The 19,995-nt window shown below is 49.8% G+C and overlaps 1 protein-coding gene and 1 long non-coding RNA gene across 2 annotated transcripts in view; one reads left to right on the top strand and one right to left on the bottom strand.

The window, feature by feature from the left end:
- LOC140356021 (uncharacterized) overlaps positions 1-19,995 on the top strand; it is a 355,422-nt gene that overhangs the window by 29,546 nt on the left and 305,881 nt on the right. The gene's annotated exons all lie outside the window — the stretch shown is intronic.
- The window catches only part of ift172 (intraflagellar transport 172), a 44,421-nt gene that overhangs the window by 4,070 nt on the left and 20,356 nt on the right, over positions 1-19,995 (bottom strand). The window contains exons 27-45 of the mRNA XM_072462686.1: positions 19,836-19,925; positions 19,130-19,227; positions 18,839-18,974; positions 18,206-18,322; positions 17,902-18,044; positions 17,387-17,480; positions 16,216-16,280; positions 14,745-14,925; positions 13,685-13,794; positions 13,481-13,610; positions 11,692-11,790; positions 11,385-11,494; positions 9,573-9,636; positions 9,408-9,494; positions 9,230-9,346; positions 7,816-7,926; positions 7,621-7,740; positions 5,361-5,456; positions 5,172-5,231 (exon numbers count right to left, since the gene is read on the bottom strand). Coding sequence (XP_072318787.1) covers positions 5,172-5,231; positions 5,361-5,456; positions 7,621-7,740; positions 7,816-7,926; positions 9,230-9,346; positions 9,408-9,494; positions 9,573-9,636; positions 11,385-11,494; positions 11,692-11,790; positions 13,481-13,610; positions 13,685-13,794; positions 14,745-14,925; positions 16,216-16,280; positions 17,387-17,480; positions 17,902-18,044; positions 18,206-18,322; positions 18,839-18,974; positions 19,130-19,227; positions 19,836-19,925 — 2,028 coding nt within the window. The remainder of the gene's footprint in view (positions 1-5,171; positions 5,232-5,360; positions 5,457-7,620; positions 7,741-7,815; positions 7,927-9,229; positions 9,347-9,407; positions 9,495-9,572; positions 9,637-11,384; positions 11,495-11,691; positions 11,791-13,480; positions 13,611-13,684; positions 13,795-14,744; positions 14,926-16,215; positions 16,281-17,386; positions 17,481-17,901; positions 18,045-18,205; positions 18,323-18,838; positions 18,975-19,129; positions 19,228-19,835; positions 19,926-19,995) is intronic.

Raw genomic sequence — 19,995 nt, 5'->3', positions numbered from 1 at the left:
AGAACATGACATCACTGGAAGAACCTGACGTCACAGGAAGAACATGACATCACAGGCAGAACATGACATCACTGGCAGAACATGACGTCACAGGCAGAACATGACGTCACAGGCAGAACATGACGTCACAGGAAGAACATGACATCACAGGAAGAACATGACATCACAGGAAGAACATGACATCACAGGAAGAACATGACATCACAGGAAGAACATGACGTCACAGGCAGAACATGACGTCACAGGCAGAACATGACGTCACAGGCAGAACATGACGTCACAGGCAGAACATGACGTCACTGGCAGAACATGACGTCACTGGCAGAACATGACGTCACTGGAAGAACATGACGTCACTAGAAGAACATGACATCACTGGAAGAACTTGACATCACAGGAAGAACATGACATCACAGGAAGAACATGACATCACTGGAAGAACATGACATCACAGGAAGAACATGACATCACTGGAAGAACATGACATCACAGGAAGAACATGACATCACAGGCAGAACATGACATCACAGGCAGAACATGACATCACAGGAAGAACATGACATCACTGGAAGAACATGACATCACAGGAAGAACATGACATCACAGGCAGAACATGACATCACAGGAAGAACATGACATCACTGGAAGAACATGACATCACTGGAAGAACATGACATCACTGGAAGAACATGACATCACAGGAAGAACATGACATCACAGGAAGAACATGACGTCACTGGAAGAACATGACATCACTGGAAGAACATGACATCACTGGAAGAACATGACATCACAGGAAGAACATGACATCACAGGTAGAACATGACATCACAGGCAGAACATGACATCACAGGAAGAACATGACATCACAGGAAGAACATGACATCACAGGTAGAACATGACATCACAGGCAGAACATGACATCACAGGAAGAACATGACATCACTGGAAGAACATGACGTCACAGGAAGAACATGACATCACAGGAAGAACATGACATCACTGGAAGAACATGACATCACAGGAAGAACATGACATCACAGGTAGAACATGACATCACAGGAAGAACATGACATCACAGGAAGAACATGACATCACTGGAAGAACATGACGTCACAGGAAGAACATGACATCACAGGAAGAACATGACAACACTGGAAGAACATGACGTCACAGGAAGACCATGACATCACAGGAAGAACGTGACATCACAGGTAGAACATGACATCACAGGCAGAACATGACATCACTGGAAGAACATGACATCACTGGAAGAACATGACATCACTGGAAGAACATGACATCACAGGAAGAACATGACATCACAGGAAGAACATGACATCACAGGAAGAACATGACATCACAGGAAGAACGTGACGTCACAGGTAGAATGTGACATCACAGGAAGAACATGACATCACTGGAAGAACATGACATCACTGGAAGAACATGACATCACACGAAGAACATGACATCACTGGAAGAACATGACATCACTGGAAGAACATGACATCACTGGAAGAACTTGACATCACAGGAAGAACATGACATCACAGGAAGAACATGACATCACTGGAAGAACATGACATCACAGGAAGAACATGACATCACTGGAAGAACATGACATCACAGGAAGAACATGACGTCACAGGCAGAACATGACGTCACAGGCAGAACATGACGTCACAGGCAGAACATGACGTCACAGGAAGAACATGACATCACAGGAAGAACATGACATCACAGGCAGAACATGACATCACAGGAAGAACATGACATCACAGGAAGAACATGACATCACTGGCAGAACATGACGTCACAGGCAGAACATGACGTCACAGGCAGAACATGACGTCACAGGCAGAACATGACGTCACAGGAAGAACATGACATCACTGGAAGAACATGACGTCACAGGAAGAACATGACATCACAGGAAGAACATGACATCACTGGAAGAACATGACATCACAGGAAGAACATGACATCACAGGTAGAACATGACATCACAGGAAGAACATGACATCACAGGAAGAACATGACATCACTGGAAGAACATGACATCACAGGAAGAACATGACATCACAGGAAGAACATGACAACACTGGAAGAACATGACGTCACAGGAAGAACATGACATCACAGGAAGAACGTGACATCACAGGAAGAACGTGACATCACAGGAAGAACATGACATCACTGGAAGAACATGACATCACTGGAAGAACATGACATCACTGGAAGAACATGACATTACAGGAAGAACATGACATCACAGGTAGAACATGACATCACAGGCAGAACATGACATCACAGGAAGAACATGACATCACTGGAAGAACATGACATCACTGGAAGAACATAACATCACAGGAAGAACATGACATCACAGGAAGAACATGACGTCACAGGCAGAACGTGACGTCACAGGCAGAACATGACGTCACAGGCAGAACATGACATCACTGGAAGAACATGACATCACAGGAAGAACATGACGTCACAGGCAGAACATGACGTCACAGGCAGAACATGACGTCACAGGCAGAACATGACGTCACAGGAAGAACATGACATCACAGGAAGAACATGACATCACTGGCAGAACATGACGTCACAGGCAGAACATGACGTCACAGGCAGAACATGACATCACAGGAAGAACATGACATCACAGGAAGAACATGACATCACTGGCAGAACATGACGTCACAGGCAGAACATGACGTCACAGGCAGAACATGACGTCACAGGTAGAACATGACATCACAGGAAGTACATGACATCACAGGAAGAACATGACATCACTGGAAGAACATGACGTCACTGGAAGAACATGACATCACTGGAAGGACATGACATCACTGGAAGAACATGACATCACAGGAAGAACATGACATCACAGGTAGAACATGACATCACAGGCAGAACATGACATCACAGGAAGAACATGACATCACAGGAAGAACATGACATCACAGGTAGAACATGACATCACAGGCAGAACATGACATCACAGGAAGAACATGACGTCACTGGAAGAACATGACGTCACAGGAAGAACATGACGTCACAGGAAGAACATGACATCACTGGAAGAACATGACATCACAGGAAGAACATGACATCACAGGTAGAACATGACATCACAGGAAGAACATGACATCACAGGAAGAACATGACATCACTGGAAGAACCTGACGTCACAGGAAGAACATGACATCACAGGCAGAACATGACATCACTGGCAGAACATGACGTCACAGGCAGAACATGACGTCACAGGCAGAACATGACGTCACAGGAAGAACATGACATCACAGGAAGAACATGACATCACAGGAAGAACATGACATCACAGGAAGAACATGACATCACAGGAAGAACATGACGTCACAGGCAGAACATGACGTCACAGGCAGAACATGACGTCACAGGCAGAACATGACGTCACAGGCAGAACATGACGTCACAGGCAGAACATGACGTCACTGGCAGAACATGACGTCACTGGCAGAACATGACGTCACTGGAAGAACATGACGTCACTAGAAGAACATGACATCACTGGAAGAACTTGACATCACAGGAAGAACATGACATCACAGGAAGAACATGACATCACTGGAAGAACATGACATCACAGGAAGAACATGACATCACTGGAAGAACATGACATCACAGGAAGAACATGACATCACAGGCAGAACATGACATCACAGGCAGAACATGACATCACAGGAAGAACATGACATCACTGGAAGAACATGACATCACAGGAAGAACATGACATCACAGGCAGAACATGACATCACAGGAAGAACATGACATCACTGGAAGAACATGACATCACTGGAAGAACATGACATCACTGGAAGAACATGACATCACAGGAAGAACATGACATCACAGGAAGAACATGACGTCACTGGAAGAACATGACATCACTGGAAGAACATGACATCACTGGAAGAACATGACATCACAGGAAGAACATGACATCACAGGTAGAACATGACATCACAGGCAGAACATGACATCACAGGAAGAACATGACATCACAGGAAGAACATGACATCACAGGTAGAACATGACATCACAGGCAGAACATGACATCACAGGAAGAACATGACATCACTGGAAGAACATGACGTCACAGGAAGAACATGACATCACAGGAAGAACATGACATCACTGGAAGAACATGACATCACAGGAAGAACATGACATCACAGGTAGAACATGACATCACAGGAAGAACATGACATCACAGGAAGAACATGACATCACTGGAAGAACATGACGTCACAGGAAGAACATGACATCACAGGAAGAACATGACAACACTGGAAGAACATGACGTCACAGGAAGACCATGACATCACAGGAAGAACGTGACATCACAGGTAGAACATGACATCACAGGCAGAACATGACATCACAGGAAGAACATGACATCACTGGAAGAACATGACATCACTGGAAGAACATGACATCACTGGAAGAACATGACATCACAGGAAGAACATGACATCACAGGAAGAACATGACATCACAGGAAGAACGTGACGTCACAGGTAGAATGTGACATCACAGGAAGAACATGACATCACTGGAAGAACATGACATCACTGGAAGAACATGACATCACACGAAGAACATGACATCACTGGAAGAACATGACATCACTGGAAGAACATGACATCACTGGAAGAACTTGACATCACAGGAAGAACATGACATCACAGGAAGAACATGACATCACTGGAAGAACATGACATCACAGGAAGAACATGACATCACTGGAAGAACATGACATCACAGGAAGAACATGACGTCACAGGCAGAACATGACGTCACAGGCAGAACATGACGTCACAGGCAGAACATGACGTCACAGGAAGAACATGACATCACAGGAAGAACATGACATCACAGGCAGAACATGACATCACAGGAAGAACATGACATCACAGGAAGAACATGACATCACTGGCAGAACATGACGTCACAGGCAGAACATGACGTCACAGGCAGAACATGACGTCACAGGCAGAACATGACGTCACTGGCAGAACATGACGTCACTGGCAGAACATGACGTCACTGGCAGAACATCTTTCCTCTGCACTTTCATCTGTACTTTTACTCTGGGTGTGTTTTAGACTTACGTCACACAGATCCAAGAAGTGATTGAGGAAGACGAAGGCCATGCTGTCCCAGCCCTCGGCCTGGACACAAACAACAACAACAATAGAATCAACAACAACAACAACAGAATCAACAACAACAACAACAACAGAATCAACAACAACAACAATAACAGTATATTTATGAACATGTCATGTCTGGGCTCTCACCCTTGAGTCTGTGCCGGCCTCGAAGAACGCTTTGTCTGCGGGAATCATCTCAGTGTGACGCAGAAGCGACACCGACAGCTTAGAGGCCACGCCCGACTGAAACAAGAGGGTGAGACAGGTGAGACAGACAGCTTAGAGGCCACGCCCGACTGAAACAAGAGGGTGAGACAGGTGAGACAGACAGCTTAGAGGCCACGCCCGACTGAAACAAGAGGGTGAGACAGGTGAGACCGACAGCTTAGAGGCCACGCCCGACTGAAACAAGAGGGTGAGACAGGTGAGACAGACAGCTTAGAGGCCACGCCCGACTGAAACAAGAGGGTGAGACAGGTGAGACCGACAGCTTAGAGGCCACGCCCGACTGAAACAAGAGGGTGAGACAGGTGAGACAGACAGCTTAGAGGCCACGCCCGACTGAAACAAGAGGGTGAGACAGGTGAGACCGACAGCTTAGAGGCCACGCCCGACTGAAACAAGAGGGTGAGACAGGTGAGACAGACAGCTTAGAGGCCACGCCCGACTGAAACAAGAGGGTGAGACAGGTGAGACCGACAGCTTAGAGGCCACGCCCGACTGAAACAAGAGGGTGAGAGAGGTGAGACCGACAGCTTAGAGGCCACGCCCGACTGAAACAAGAGGGTGAGACAGGTGAGACCGACAGCTTAGAGGCCACGCCCGACTGAAACAAGAGGGTGAGAGAGGTGAGACCGACAGCTTAGAGGCCACGCCCGACTGAAACAAGAGGGTGAGACAGGTGAGACAGACAGCTTAGAGGCCACGCCCGACTGAAACAAGAGGGTGAGACAGGTGAGACCGACAGCTTAGAGGCCACGCCCGACTGAAACAAGAGGGTGAGAGAGGTGAGACCGACAGCTTAGAGGCCACGCCCGACTGAAACAAGAGGGTGAGAGAGGTGAGACCGACAGCTTAGAGGCCACGCCCGACTGAAACAAGAGGGTGAGACAGGTGAGACCGACAGCTTAGAGGCCACGCCCGACTGAAACAAGAGGGTGAGACAGGTGAGACAGACAGCTTAGAGGCCACGCCCGACTGAAACAAGAGGGTGAGACAGGTGAGACCGACAGCTTAGAGGCCACGCCCGACTGAAACAAGAGGGTGAGAGAGGTGAGACCGACAGCTTAGAGGCCACGCCCGACTGAAACAAGAGGGTGAGAGAGGTGAGACCGACAGCTTAGAGGCCACGCCCGACTGAAACAAGAGGGTGAGACAGGTGAGACAGACAGCTTAGAGGCCACGCCCGACTGAAACAAGAGGGTGAGAGAGGTGAGACCGACAGCTTAGAGGCCACGCCCGACTGAAACAAGAGGGTGAGAGAGGTGAGACCGACAGCTTAGAGGCCACGCCCGACTGAAACAAGAGGGTGAGACAGGTGAGACAGACAGCTTAGAGGCCACGCCCGACTGAAACAAGAGGGTGAGACAGGTGAGACAGACAGCTTAGAGGCCACGCCCGACTGAAACAAGAGGGTGAGACAGGTAAGACCGACAGCTTAGAGGCCACGCCCGACTGAAACAAGAGGGTGAGACAGGTGAGACAGACAGCTTAGAGGCCACGCCCGACTGAAACAAGAGGGTGAGACAGGTGAGACCGACAGCTTAGAGGCCACGCCCGACTGAAACAAGAGGGTGAGACAGGTGAGACAGACAGCTTAGAGGCCACGCCCGACTGAAACAAGAGGGTGAGACAGGTGAGACCGACAGCTTAGAGGCCACGCCCGACTGAAACAAGAGGGTGAGAGAGGTGAGACCGACAGCTTAGAGGCCACGCCCGACTGAAACAAGAGGGTGAGACAGGTGAGACCGACAGCTTAGAGGCCACGCCCGACTGAAACAAGAGGGTGAGACAGGTGAGACAGACAGCTTAGAGGCCACGCCCGACTGAAACAAGAGGGTGAGAGAGGTGAGACCGACAGCTTAGAGGCCACGCCCGACTGAAACAAGAGGGTGAGAGAGGTGAGACAGACAGCTTAGAGGCCACGCCCGACTGAAACAAGAGCGTGAGACAGGTGAGACGGAGTGAAAGAGGGTGAGAGAGGGTGAGACAGGGGGAGAGGTTGCGAGAGGGTAAGACAGGGTGAAAGAGGGTGAAAGAGGGTGAGACGGGGTGAAAGAGGGTGAGAGACGGTGAGAGAGGGTGAGACAGGGTGAAAGAAGGTGAGAGGGTGAGACGGGGTGAGAGAGGGTGAGACGGGGTGAAAGAGGGTGAGAGACGGTGAGACAGGGTGAGAAAGGGGCAGTACCAGCTGTTCCACGCCTTTGGCCGCTGATCTCGTGGCGTAATAATGGGCGATCAAAAGCATCTGCTCAAAGTCGAAGTGCGGCGGAGAATTTGCTTCGGCCGATTTCGAGACGTTGTCGCACTGAAAACACACGCAAACGTCACCGGGGTGTGCGGGACACGGCAGAGCACTTTACTCAGGTGAAACGTGTGGTACCAGCTGCAGCAGGAAGTCACGGAGGTCGGCCCAGACGCGATAGGCCCCGGCCGAGTCTGTGTCCGGCAGGTTCACCACCAACACGAAGAGCTGCCTGTAGATGTTAAAGTTCTGAAGGACACAGAGAGACGAGTGTAGATGTTAAAGTTCTGAAGGACACAGAGAGACGAGTATAGATGTTAAAGTTCTGAAGGACACAGAGAGACGAGTGTAGATGTTAAAGCTCTGAAGGACACAGAGAGACGAGTGTAGATGTTAAAGCTCTGAAGGACACAGAGAGACGAGTGTAGATGTTAAAGCTCTGAAGGACACAGAGAGACGAGTGAAGATGATTGACGTGTAGAATGTTGTGATGTCATGGGAATAAACTGCAGTAAAACACACGTCTACAGCAGCTGTATTTGTATCTCATAATCTGTTTTAAAAACTTGTATTTATTTATTTATATGTATTTATTTATTCATTATTAGGCTATGACTGAAGCTGCTTTACTTTAGACTCACCTATGCATTCTGTTTAGTGTCATTAGCATTAGGTTAGCGTCACCTGTATATTCTGTTCATTAACATTAGCATTAGGTTAGCGTTACCTGTATAGTCTATTCATTAGCATTAGCCTTAGGTAAGCGTGACCTGTATATTCTGTTCATTAGCATCAGGTTAGCATTACCTGTATATTCTGTTTGTTAGCATTAAGTACGCTTTACCTGTATATTCTGTTCATTAGCATTAAGTTAGGATTACCTGTATATTCTGTTCATTAGCATCAGGTTAGCATTACCTGTATATTCTGTTTGTTAGCATTAAGTACGCTTTACCTGTATATTCTGTTCATTAGCATTAAGTTAGGATTACCTGTATATTATGTTCATTAGCATCAGGTTAGCGTTACCTGTATGTTCTGTTAATTAGCATTAGGTTAACATTACCTGTATATTATGTTCATTACCATTAGCATTAGGTTAGCGTTACCTGTATATTCTGTTCATTAGCATCAGGTTAGCGTTACCTGTATGTTCTGTTAATTAGCATTAGCATTAGGTTAGCGTTACCTGTATATTCTGTTCATTAGCATTAGGTTAGCTTTACCTGTATATTCTGTTCATTCGCATTAGCTTAGCGTTACCTGTATATTCTGTTCATTAGCATTAGGTTAGCTTTACCTGTATATTCTGTTCATTAGCATTAGCATTAGGTAAGCGTTACCTGTATATTCTGTTCATTCGCATTAGGTTAGCATTACCTGTAAATTCTGTTCATTTGCATCAGCATTATCTTAGCATTACCTGTATATTATGTTCATTAGCATTAGCATTAGGTTAGCATTACCTGTATATTCTGTCCATTAGCATTAGCATTAGATCAGCGTTACCTGTATATTCTGTCCATTAGCATTAGCATTAGGTCAGCGTTACCTGCACATTGGGTGGGGCTCCGTGTGTGACGTACAGCTGCAGCGCTCGCACAGGCTCCTCCTCTTTGATCAGCTGTGCGGCGTACAGAGCCACATACTTGTGCAGGATCCTGAAGTTCTGAGCACAAAATAAAGGTAAACGTCTCCAGACGACACAAAGTAATAAAATAGTGAAATACCTGTTTGGAGGCGGTCTCCAGACACTTCTCCCACTGGCCTCGCTCCACGTACAAGTCCAGCGCCGCCATCACGTCGATGCCGGCCAACTGGACCACACAACCACGAGGTAACCGGTTTGACATTTACAGGATTTATACATTCTCAGTTCAATGTTTTTGTCTCACCGACTCGACTTGTCCCTGGTTTTTGAGGTGATCCTTGTATTTCTGATCCACGTAATCCTCCAGTCTGAAAAACAGTGTGAGGGTTACTCTGGTGCTTTAGACCCGCTTTAGACCCGCTTTAGTCCCGCTTTAGTCCCGCTTTAGTCCCGCTTTAGTCCCGCTTTAGTCCCGCTTTAGTCCCGCTTTAGTCCCGCTTTAGTCCCGCTTTAGTCCCGCTTTAGACCCGCTTTAGTCCCGCTTTAGTCCCGCTTTAGTCCCGCTTTAGACCCGCTTTAGACCCGCTTTAGACCCGCTTTAGACCCGCTTTAGTCCCGCTTTAGTCCCGCTTTAGTCCCGCTTTAGACCCGCTTTAGTCCCGCTTTAGTCCCGCTTTAGTCCCGCTTTAGACCCGCTTTAGACCCGCTTTAGTCCCGCTTTAGTCCCGCTTTAGTCCCGCTTTAGACCCGCTTTAGACCCGCTTTAGACCCGCTTTAGACCCGCTTTAGACCCGCTTTAGTCCCGCTTTAGACCCGCTTTAGACCCGCTTTAGTCCCGCTTTAGACCCGCTTTAGACCCGCTTTAGACCCGCTTTAGACCCGCTTTAGACCCGCTTTAGTCCCGCTTTAGACCCGCTTTAGTCCCGCTTTAGTCCCGCTTTAGTCCCGCTTTAGACCCGCTTTAGTCCCGCTTTCGTCCCGCTTTAGACCCGCTTTAGACCCGCTTTAGTCCCGCTTTAGACCCGCTTTAGTCCCGCTTTAGTCCCGCTTTAGTCCCGCTTTAGACCCGCTTTAGTCCCGCTTTAGTCCCGCTTTAGTCCCGCTTTCGTCCCGCTTTCGTCCCGCTTTAGCCCCGCTTTAGACCCGCTTTAGACCCGCTTTAGTCCCGCTTTAGTCCCGCTTTAGTCCCGCTTTAGACCCGCTTTAGTCCCGCTTTAGTCCCGCTTTAGTCCCGCTTTAGACCCGCTTTAGACCCGCTTTAGTCCCGCTTTAGTCCCGCTTTAGACCCGCTTTAGACCCGCTTTAGACCCGCTTTAGTCCCGCTTTAGTCCCGCTTTAGACCCGCTTTAGTCCCGCTTTAGACCCGCTTTAGTCCCGCTTTAGACCCGCTTTAGTCCCGCTTTAGTCCCGCTTTAGTCCCGCTTTAGTCCCGCTTTAGACCCGCTTTAGACCCGCTTTAGACCCGCTTTAGACCCGCTTTAGTCCCGCTTTAGACCCGCTTTAGTCCCGCTTTAGACCCGCTTTAGACCCGCTTTAGACCCGCTTTAGACCCGCTTTAGTCCCGCTTTAGTCCCGCTTTAGACCCGCTTTAGTCCCGCTTTAGTCCCGCTTTAGTCCCGCTTTAGACCCGCTTTAGACCCGCTTTAGTCCCGCTTTAGTCCCGCTTTCGTCCCGCTTTCGTCCCGCTTTAGACCCGCTTTAGACCCGCTTTAGACCCGCTTTAGTCCCGCTTTAGTCCCGCTTTAGTCCCGCTTTAGACCCGCTTTAGTCCCGCTTTAGTCCCGCTTTAGTCCCGCTTTAGCCCCGCTTTAGACCCGCTTTAGTCCCGCTTTAGACCCGCTTTAGTCCCGCTTTAGTCCCGCTTTAGACCCGCTTTCGTCCCGCTTTAGCCCCGCTTTAGACCCGCTTTAGACCCGCTTTAGACCCGCTTTAGACCCGCTTTAGCCCCGCTTTAGTCCCGCTTTAGACCCGCTTTAGTCCCGCTTTAGACCCGCTTTAGCCCCGCTTTAGACCCGCTTTAGACCCGCTTTAGACCCGCTTTAGTCCCGCTTTAGACCCGCTTTAGCCCCGCTTTAGTCCCGCTTTAGACCCTGCTTCAGTCGTAGTTGTCCCTCACTGTGGCTGCAGCTCTTTGGCGACCCTCTTGGCTTTGTTCCATTCTTCTCCGTCGATGAAGACGTCGATGGCGTCTTTGATCAGATCCACGTTCAGGTAGAGCTCAGCCGCCTTGGACCAGAACAAAGGTTAGACGAAGAGGACACAGAGGACACAGAGGACGAAGAGGACACAGAGGACAAAGAGGACACAGATGATAAAGAAGACACGGAGAACAAAGAGGACACAGAGGACAAAGAAGACACAGAGGACAAAGAAGACACAGAGGACAAAGAGGACACAGAGGACAACCTCACGGCGAGACTCACGGCCTTGAACTGTCGCAGCTCCGAGAGGCGAGGCCCAACCAGCTGGACCACCTCCATGGCCCGATCACGGTTCAGGAACTTTATGGAGAGTTCAGCCGCCTGGAACATGATGAATGAGATGTCAGGATGTTCTGAGATGTTCTGAGATGTTCTGAGATGTCCTGAGATGTTCTGAGATGTCCTGAGATGTTCTGAGATGTCCTGAAATGTTCTCTGAGATGTTCTGAGATGTTCTGAGATGTCCTGAGATGTTCTCTGAGATGTTCTGAGATGTTCTGGAGATGTTCTGAGATGTTCTGAGATGCTCTGGAGATGTTCTGAGATGTTCTTTGAGATGTTCTGAGATGTTCTGGAGATGTTCTGAGATGTTCTTTGAGATGTTCTGAGATGTTCTGGAGATGTTCTGAGATGTTCTGGAGATGTTCTTTGAGATGTTCTTTGAGATGTTCTGAGATGTTCTGAGATGTTCTGGAGATGTTCTGAGATGTTCTGGAGATGTTCTGAGATGTTCTTTGAGATGTTCTGAGATGTTCTTTGAGATGTTCTGGAGATGTTCTGGAGATGTGAGAGATGTTCTGAGATGTGAGAGATGTTCTGAGATGTGAGAGATGTTCTAGAGATGTTCTGAGATGTTCTGGAGATGTTCTGAGATGTTCTGGAGATGTGAGAGATGTGACAGATGTGAGAGATGTGAGAGATGTTCTGAGATGTCCTGAGATGTCCTGAGATGTCCTGAGATGTTCTGAGATGTTCTAGAGATGTCCTAGAGATGTTCTGAGATGTTCTCGAGATGTTCTGAGATGTCCTGAGATTTCCTGAGATGTCCTGAGATGTTCTGAGATGTGAGAGAAGTTCTGAGATGTTCTGAGATGTTCTGAGATGTTCTAGAGATGTTCTGAGATGTTCTGAGATGTCCTGAGATGTCCTGAGATGTCCTGAGATGTCCTGAGATGTCCTGAGATGTTCTGAGATGTTCTGAGATGTTCTATAGATGTTCTATAGATGTTCTGAGATGTTCTGAGATGTTCTGAGATGTTCTAGAGATGTCCTAGAGATGTTCTAGAGATGTTCTGGAGATGTTCTAGAGATGTTCTGAGATGTCCTGAGATTTCCTGAGATGTCCTGAGATGTGAGAGAAGTTCTGAGATGTGAGAGAAGTTCTGAGATGTTCTAGAAATGTCCTGAGATGTCCTGAGATGTTCTGAGCTGTCCTGAGATGTTCTGAGATGTCCTGAGATGTTCTAGAGATGTCCTGAGATGTTCTGAGATATTTTAGAGATGTTCTGAGATGTTCTAGAGATGTCCTGAGATGTCCTGAGATGTTCTAGAGATGTCCTGAGATGTTCTAGAGATGTCCTGAGATGTTCTAGAGATGTTCTAGAGATGTCCTGAGATGTTCTAGAGATGTTCTGAGCTGTCCTGAGATGTTCTGAGATGTCCTGAGATGTCCTGAGATGTCCTGAGATGTTCTGAGATGTCCTGAGATGTTCTAGAGATGTCCTGAGATGTTCTGAGATATTTTAGAGATGTTCTGAGATGTTCTAGAGATGTCCTGAGATGTTCTAGAGATGTCCTGAGATGTTCTAGAGATGTCCTGAGATGTTCTAGAGATGTTCTAGAGATGTCCTGAGATGTTCTAGAGATGTTCTAGAGATGTCCTGAGATGTTCTAGAGATGTCCTGAGATGTCCTGAGATGTTCTAGAGATGTCCTGAGATGTTTTAGAGACATTCTGAGATGTTCTGTTATGTTCTGAGACGTGGTGTGGAAGCAGGAGCAGTGGTCTGTACCTTCATCCAGCATTTCTCCAGCAGTTTGGGGTTTTTGTTGTCTTTGACTTTGAGGTAACAGTCGACGGCTCTGGAATATTCTCCCGTGGTCTCCCACTCACGAGCCTGCTCCAGAATGACCTCTGCTCCACTGACAGAGGAACACAGAGAGAACATGCAGAAGATCCGCCTCCATCACTCACAGTTAATGTGGTCACACTTTACTTGTTTCCCTTCTTGGACGCGTCCAGCTCAAACTCCTCTTGAAGTTTGGACAGTTTGTTTGGGAGATATTCTTTACAGATCCTCAAGGCGTCGCTCCACATCCCGGCCTCCTGCAGAGAGCGAGTTTAGAGCTGGTTTAGAGCAGGTTTAGAGCAGGTTTAGAGCAGGTTTAGAGCTGGTTTAGAGCTGGTTTAGAGCTGGTTTAGAGCAGGTTTAGAGCAGGTTTAGAGCAGGTTTAGAGCAGGTTTAGAGCTGGTTTAGAGCTGGTTTAGAGCAGGATTAGAGCTGGTTTAGAGCAGGTTTAGAGCAGGTTTAGAGCTGGTTTAGAGCTGGTTTAGAGCTGGTTTAGAGCTGGTTTAGAGCTGGTTAAGAGCTGGTTTAGAGCTGGTTTAGAGCAGGATTAGAGCTGGTTTAGAGCAGGTTTAGAGCAGGTTTAGAGCTGGTTTAGAGCTGGTTTAGAGCTGGTTTAGAGCTGGTTTAGAGCTGGTTAAGAGCTGGTTTAGAGCAGGTTTAGAGCTGGTTTAGAGCTGGTTTGGAGCTGGTTTAGAGCTGGTTTAGAGCAGGATTAGAGCAGGTTTAGAGCAGGTTTAGAGCTGGTTTAGAGCAGGTTTAGAGCAGGATTAGAGCAGGTTTAGAGCAGGTTTAGAGCTGGTTTAGAGCAGGTTTAGAGCAGGTTTAGAGCTGGTTTGGAGCTGGTTTGGAGCTGGTTTAGAGCAGGTTTAGAGCAGGTTTAGAGCAGGTTTAGAGCTGGTTTAGAGCTGGTTTAGAGCTGGTCAAGAGCTGGTTTAGAGCAGGTTTAGAGCTGGTTTAGAGCTGGTTTGGAGCTGGTTTAGAGCTGGTTTAGAGCAGGTTTAGAGCAGGTTTAGAGCTGGTTTAGAGCAGGTTTAGAGCAGGTTTAGAGCAGGTTTAGAGCTGGTTTAGAGCTGGTTTGGAGCTGGTTTAGAGCTGGTTTAGAGCAGGATTAGAGCAGGATTAGAGCAGGATTAGAGCAGGTTTAGAGCAGGTTTAGAGCCTGCTCTAGAGGACCAGGACCAGGACTAGGACCAGGACCCTGTAGTACCTTGTAGAAGAGCACAATCAGGTCCGGTCTCTGAGCTCGCAGGAGCAGAGACTCCGCTCTCTGAAATTCTCTCTCGTCGAAACAAACTTTGGCCTGAGACTCCAGAACGTCGCTCACACTGTCGGGGTCGTGGGCCTCGGCCACTCGCTGAGCGCTGTCCCAGAGTTTACTGTGAACATACCTGAACAGAGAAAAGACCCCAACATCACAGACCCCAACGTCACAGACCCCAACGGCACAGACCCCAACGGCACAGACCCCAACGTCACAGACCCCAACATCACAGACCCCAACATCACAGACTCTCAGTGTCACAGACCCCCAGTGTCACAGACCCCCAGAGTCATAGACCCCCAGTGTCACAGACCCTCAGTGTCACAGACCCTCAGAGTCATAGACCCCCAGTGTCACAGACCCCCAGTGTCACAGACCCTCAGTGTCACAGACCCCCAGTGTCACAGACCCTCAGTGTCACAGACCCCCAGTGTCACAGACCCTCAGTGTCACAGACCCCCAGTGTCACAGACCCCCAGTGTCACAGACCCTCAGAGTCACAGACCCCCAGTGTCACAGACCCTCAGTGTCACAGACCCTCAGTGTCAGACCCTCAGAGTCATAGACCCCCAGTGTCACAGACCCTCAGAGTCACAGACCCCCAGTGTCACAGACCCTCAGTGTCACAGACCCCCAGTGTCACAGACCCCCAGTGTCACACACCCCCAGTGTCACAGACCCTCAGTGTCACAGACCCCCAGTGTCACAGACCCTCAGAGTCACAGACCCCCAGTGTCACAGACCCTCAGTGTCACAGACCCCCAGTGTCACAGACCCTCAGTGTCACAGACCCCCAGTGTCACAGACCCTCAGTGTCACAGACCCCCAGTGTCACAGACCCCCAGTGTCACAGACCCTCAGTGTCACAGACCCCCAGTGTCACAGACCCCCAGTGTCACAGACCCTCAGAGTCACAGACCCTCAGTGTCACAGACCCTCAGAGTCACAGACCCCCAGTGTCACAGACCCTCAGTGTCAGACCCTCAGAGTCATAGACCCCCAGTGTCACAGACCCTCAGTGTCACAGACCCCCAGTGTCACAGACCCTCAGTGTCACAGACCCCCAGTGTCACAGACCCTCAGTGTCACAGACCCTCAGAGTCACAGACCCCCAGTGTCACAGACCCTCAGAGTCACAGACCCCCAGTGTCACAGACCCTCAGAGTCACAGACCCTCAGAGTCACAGACCCTCAGAGTCACAGACCCCCAGTGTCACAGACCCTCAGAGTCACAGACCCTCAGAGTCACAGACCCTCAGTGTCACAGACCCCCAGTGTCACAGACCCTCAGAGTCACAGACCCTCAGTGTCACAGACCCTCAGAGTCACAGACCCTCAGTGTCACAGACCCTCAGTTTCACAGACCCTCAGAGTCACAGACCCTCAGAGTCACAGACTCTCAGAGTCACAGACTTACATGAGAACAGCTTCTCTGGGTTTTCCTCCTTTTATAAACTCCACTTCAGCTTCAGCAAATTTGCCCTGAAAAAACAGACGATCTGAATGAGGACAGAGACAGAGACCCCCGTCACAGACAGACCCCCGTCACAGACAGACCCCCGTCACAGACAGACCCCCGTCACAGACAGACCCCCGTCACAGACAGAGACCCCCTTCACAGACAGAGACCCCCGTCACAGACAGAGACCCCCGTCACAGACAGAGACCCCCGTCACAGACAGAGACCCCCGTCACAGACAGAGACCCCCGTCACAGACAGACCCCCGTCACAGACAGAGACCCCCGTCACAGACAGACCCCCGTCACAGACAGAGACCCCCGTCACAGACAGACCCCCGTCACAGACAGAGACCCCCGTCACAGACAGACCCCCGTCACAGACAGACCCCCGTCACAGACAGACCTCCGTCACAGACAGACCCCCGTCACAGACAGAGACCCCCGTCACAGACAGACCCCCGTCACAGACAGACCCCCGTCACAGACAGAGACCCCCGTCACAGACAGACCCCCGTCACAGACAGACCCCCGTCACAGACAGACCCCCGTCACAGACAGACCCCCGTCACAGACAGAGACCCCCGTCACAGACAGACCCCCGTCACAGACAGAGACCCCCGTCACAGACAGACCCCCGTCACAGACAGAGACCCCCGTCACAGACAGACCCCCGTCACAGACAGAGACCCCCGTCACAGACAGACCCCCGTCACAGACAGACCCCCGTCACAGACAGACCCCCGTCACAGACAGAGACCCCCGTCACAGACAGACCCCCGTCACAGACAGACCCCCGTCACAGACAGACCTCCGTCACAGACAGAGACCCCCGTCACAGACAGACCCCCGTCACAGACAGACCCCCGTCACAGACAGACCCCCGTCACAGACAGACCCCCGTCACAGACAGACCCCCGTCACAGACAGACCCCCGTCACAGACACGTGTAATGTTCAGGAAAATCAACATTCAAAAGAGCATTAACAAACAAAGTGCAGTTGTGATGTTGGACACATATTTGGGTAAATGTCTTTGTTTGTGAGCGGCTGGTGTGAGGGCCGCATCTCCGTCAGTCTGCCCCGGGGCAGCTGTGGCACAGGAGTGTGGCTACAGTGTGGGGTCAGTACCTCGTCCTCCAGGTAGAGGGCGGTCTTCAGGTGAACTTCAGGGATCTTGTCTTTGGCAGCGAGATTGGCCAGTTCAAAGGCAAAATCAAAGGTCCTGAAATCAGAGAACTGTCAGCAGCTCCTAACGATCTGAGAGGATCTGAGAGGATCTGAGAGGATCAGAGAGGATCAGAGGATCATAGAGGATCATAGAGGATCATAGAGGATCTGAGAGGATCATAGAGGATCATAGAGGATCATAGAGGATCATAGATGATCTGAGAGGATCTGAGAGGATCTTAAATATGTATAATGGGTCGTAAAGGATTTTGAAGGGTCTTAAAGGGCCTTAAAGGATCTTAAATGTTTTTTAAAAGTGTTACCTTAAAGGGTCTTAAAGGGCCTTAAAGGATCTTAAATGTTTTTTAAAAGTGTTACCTTAAAGGGTCTTATAGAATTCTAGTGTCTTAAAGGGTCTTACTGGATCTTTGAGGGTCTTAAAATGACTTAAAGGGTCTTAAAGGGTCATGTCTCACAGGTTGTTGCAGGCGAACTCGATGGCGTACTCCAACAGACTGAAGCGTGACAGTAGTTTGACGGCGGCTTCTCCTCCTAAACTCTGCGCCCACAGATAAGCCACCTGCTTCTGAACGTTAGCGCCGCCGTGGCTCTTAGCGATCTGCGAAGGCACGAGACGCTCGACATCAAGCAAACACAACAAACTAGACAATAACATCTAATGCTTTTATAATCCGCCTGATCGACTCCTAAATCCTCTCGTTATACACATTCTCTCCTCTAGGTGGAGCAGGTCACAGATGTAATGTAACGTGTTCAGACCCGGTGTGACTCCTCCCACATGCTGTTGGCTCGGTACATGTTGATCGCCCCCTTCCACTCGCCCGCCTCCATGAAGTGATGCTCCGCCTCCGAGAACCGCGCCTCCAGCTCCAACTCCTGAAGAACACGTACCTGCTTTAGTCCCAGTTTAGTCTTGGTTTAGTCCTGGTTTAGTCCTGGTTTAGTCCTGGTTTAGTCCTGGTTTAGTCCTGGTTTAGTCCTGGTTTAGCCTTGGTTTCGTCCCGGTTTCGTCCCGGTTTCGTCCCGGTTTCGTCCCGGTTTAGTCCCGGTTTAGTCCCGGTTTAGCCTTGGTTTAGTCCCGGTTTAGTCCCGGTTTCGTCCCGGTTTAGTCCCGGTTTAGCCCCGGTTTAGCCCCGGTTTAGCCCCGGTTTAGTCCCGGTTTAGCCCCGGTTTAGTCCCGGTTTAGTCCCGGTTTCGTCCCGGTTTAGTCCCGGTTTAGCCCCGGTTTAGTCCCGGTTTAGTCCCGGTTTAGCCCCGGTTTAGCCCCGGTTTAGTCCCGGTTTAGCCCCGGTTTAGTCCTGGTTTAGTCCTGGTTTAGTCCTGGTTTAGTCCTGGTTTAGTCCTGGTTTAGTCCTGGTTTAGCCCTGGTTTAGCCCTGGTTTAGCCCGTTACCTTGGCCAGGTGCAGGTGCGTCTCGCTCAGCAGGTCTGGGTGGTGCTTGGCCACGAGTCTGATGACGTCGTCGAACATTCGGTTCTTCTTGTACATCGTGATGGCCAAATCCGGCTGCTTCACCGTCGAGAACAAGCTGCGGAAGAGACGCCGTTTTCAAATATCTACGTCTGCATTTGACCCACCGGGGAAAGACCTGTAGGAGCCGCGCCCGGGGACCACACCCAGATCAGGACCTTAGCCCCAGGGCAGCCGTGGCAGCAGGTGTGAGACAGGGGCGTAGCCCTTTACCGTTCTGCCTCCTTGAACTTGGCGTCTCGCTCCATCTCCTGAGCTCGGCTGACGTAAAGACCCCGGACCTCCTCCTCCGTCATGCACTCCGCCGCCAACTGCACAGGGAGAACAAGCAGAGAGTGAAGCGACAACCGGCCAACTGCACAGGGAGAACAAGCAGAGAGTGAAGCTACAACCCGCCAACTGCACAGGGAGAACAAGCAGAGAGTGAAGCGACAACCGGCCAACTGCACAGGGAGAACAAGCAGAGAGTGAAGCTACAACCCGCCAACTGCACAGGGAGAACAAGCAGAGAGTGAAGCGACAACCCGCCAACTGCACAGGGAGAACAAGCAGAGAGTGAAGCTACAACCGCCAACTGCACAGGGAGAACAAGCAGAGAGTGAAGCGACAACCGGCCAACTGCACAGGGAGAACAAGCAGAGAGTGAAGCTACAACCGGCCAACTGCACAGGTAGAACAAGCAGAGAGTGAAGCGACAACCCGCCAACTGCACAGGGAGAACAAGCAGAGAGTGAAGCTACAACCCGCCAACTGCACAGGGAGAACAAGCAGAGAGTGAAGCTACAACCGCCAACTGCACAGGGAGAACAAGCAGAGAGTGAAGCGACAACCCGCCAACTGCACAGGGAGAACAAGCAGAGAGTGAAACTACAACCCGCCAACTGCACAGGGAGAACAAGCAGAGACACATTAAACTGACCTTGTGAGCGTCCTCCCAGCGTCCGGCGGCCGTGAACATGTCGATGGCGTCTTTAATGTTTCCTCCTTTAACGTACAACTGCTCTGCCACCTACAGGACACAGTGAGACCAGCACATTATTGTTTATGAACGTATTCTTTCAGCTGCATTTGACCCAGAA

This window comes from Eucyclogobius newberryi, unplaced genomic scaffold (assembly GCF_026437365.1).
Source record: "Eucyclogobius newberryi isolate DKJ021-1_F unplaced genomic scaffold, fEucNew1.0.hap1 SCAF_1, whole genome shotgun sequence".
Lineage (NCBI taxonomy): Eukaryota > Metazoa > Chordata > Actinopteri > Gobiiformes > Gobiidae > Eucyclogobius > Eucyclogobius newberryi.
This window is presented reverse-complemented; position numbering and strand designations above follow the sequence as displayed.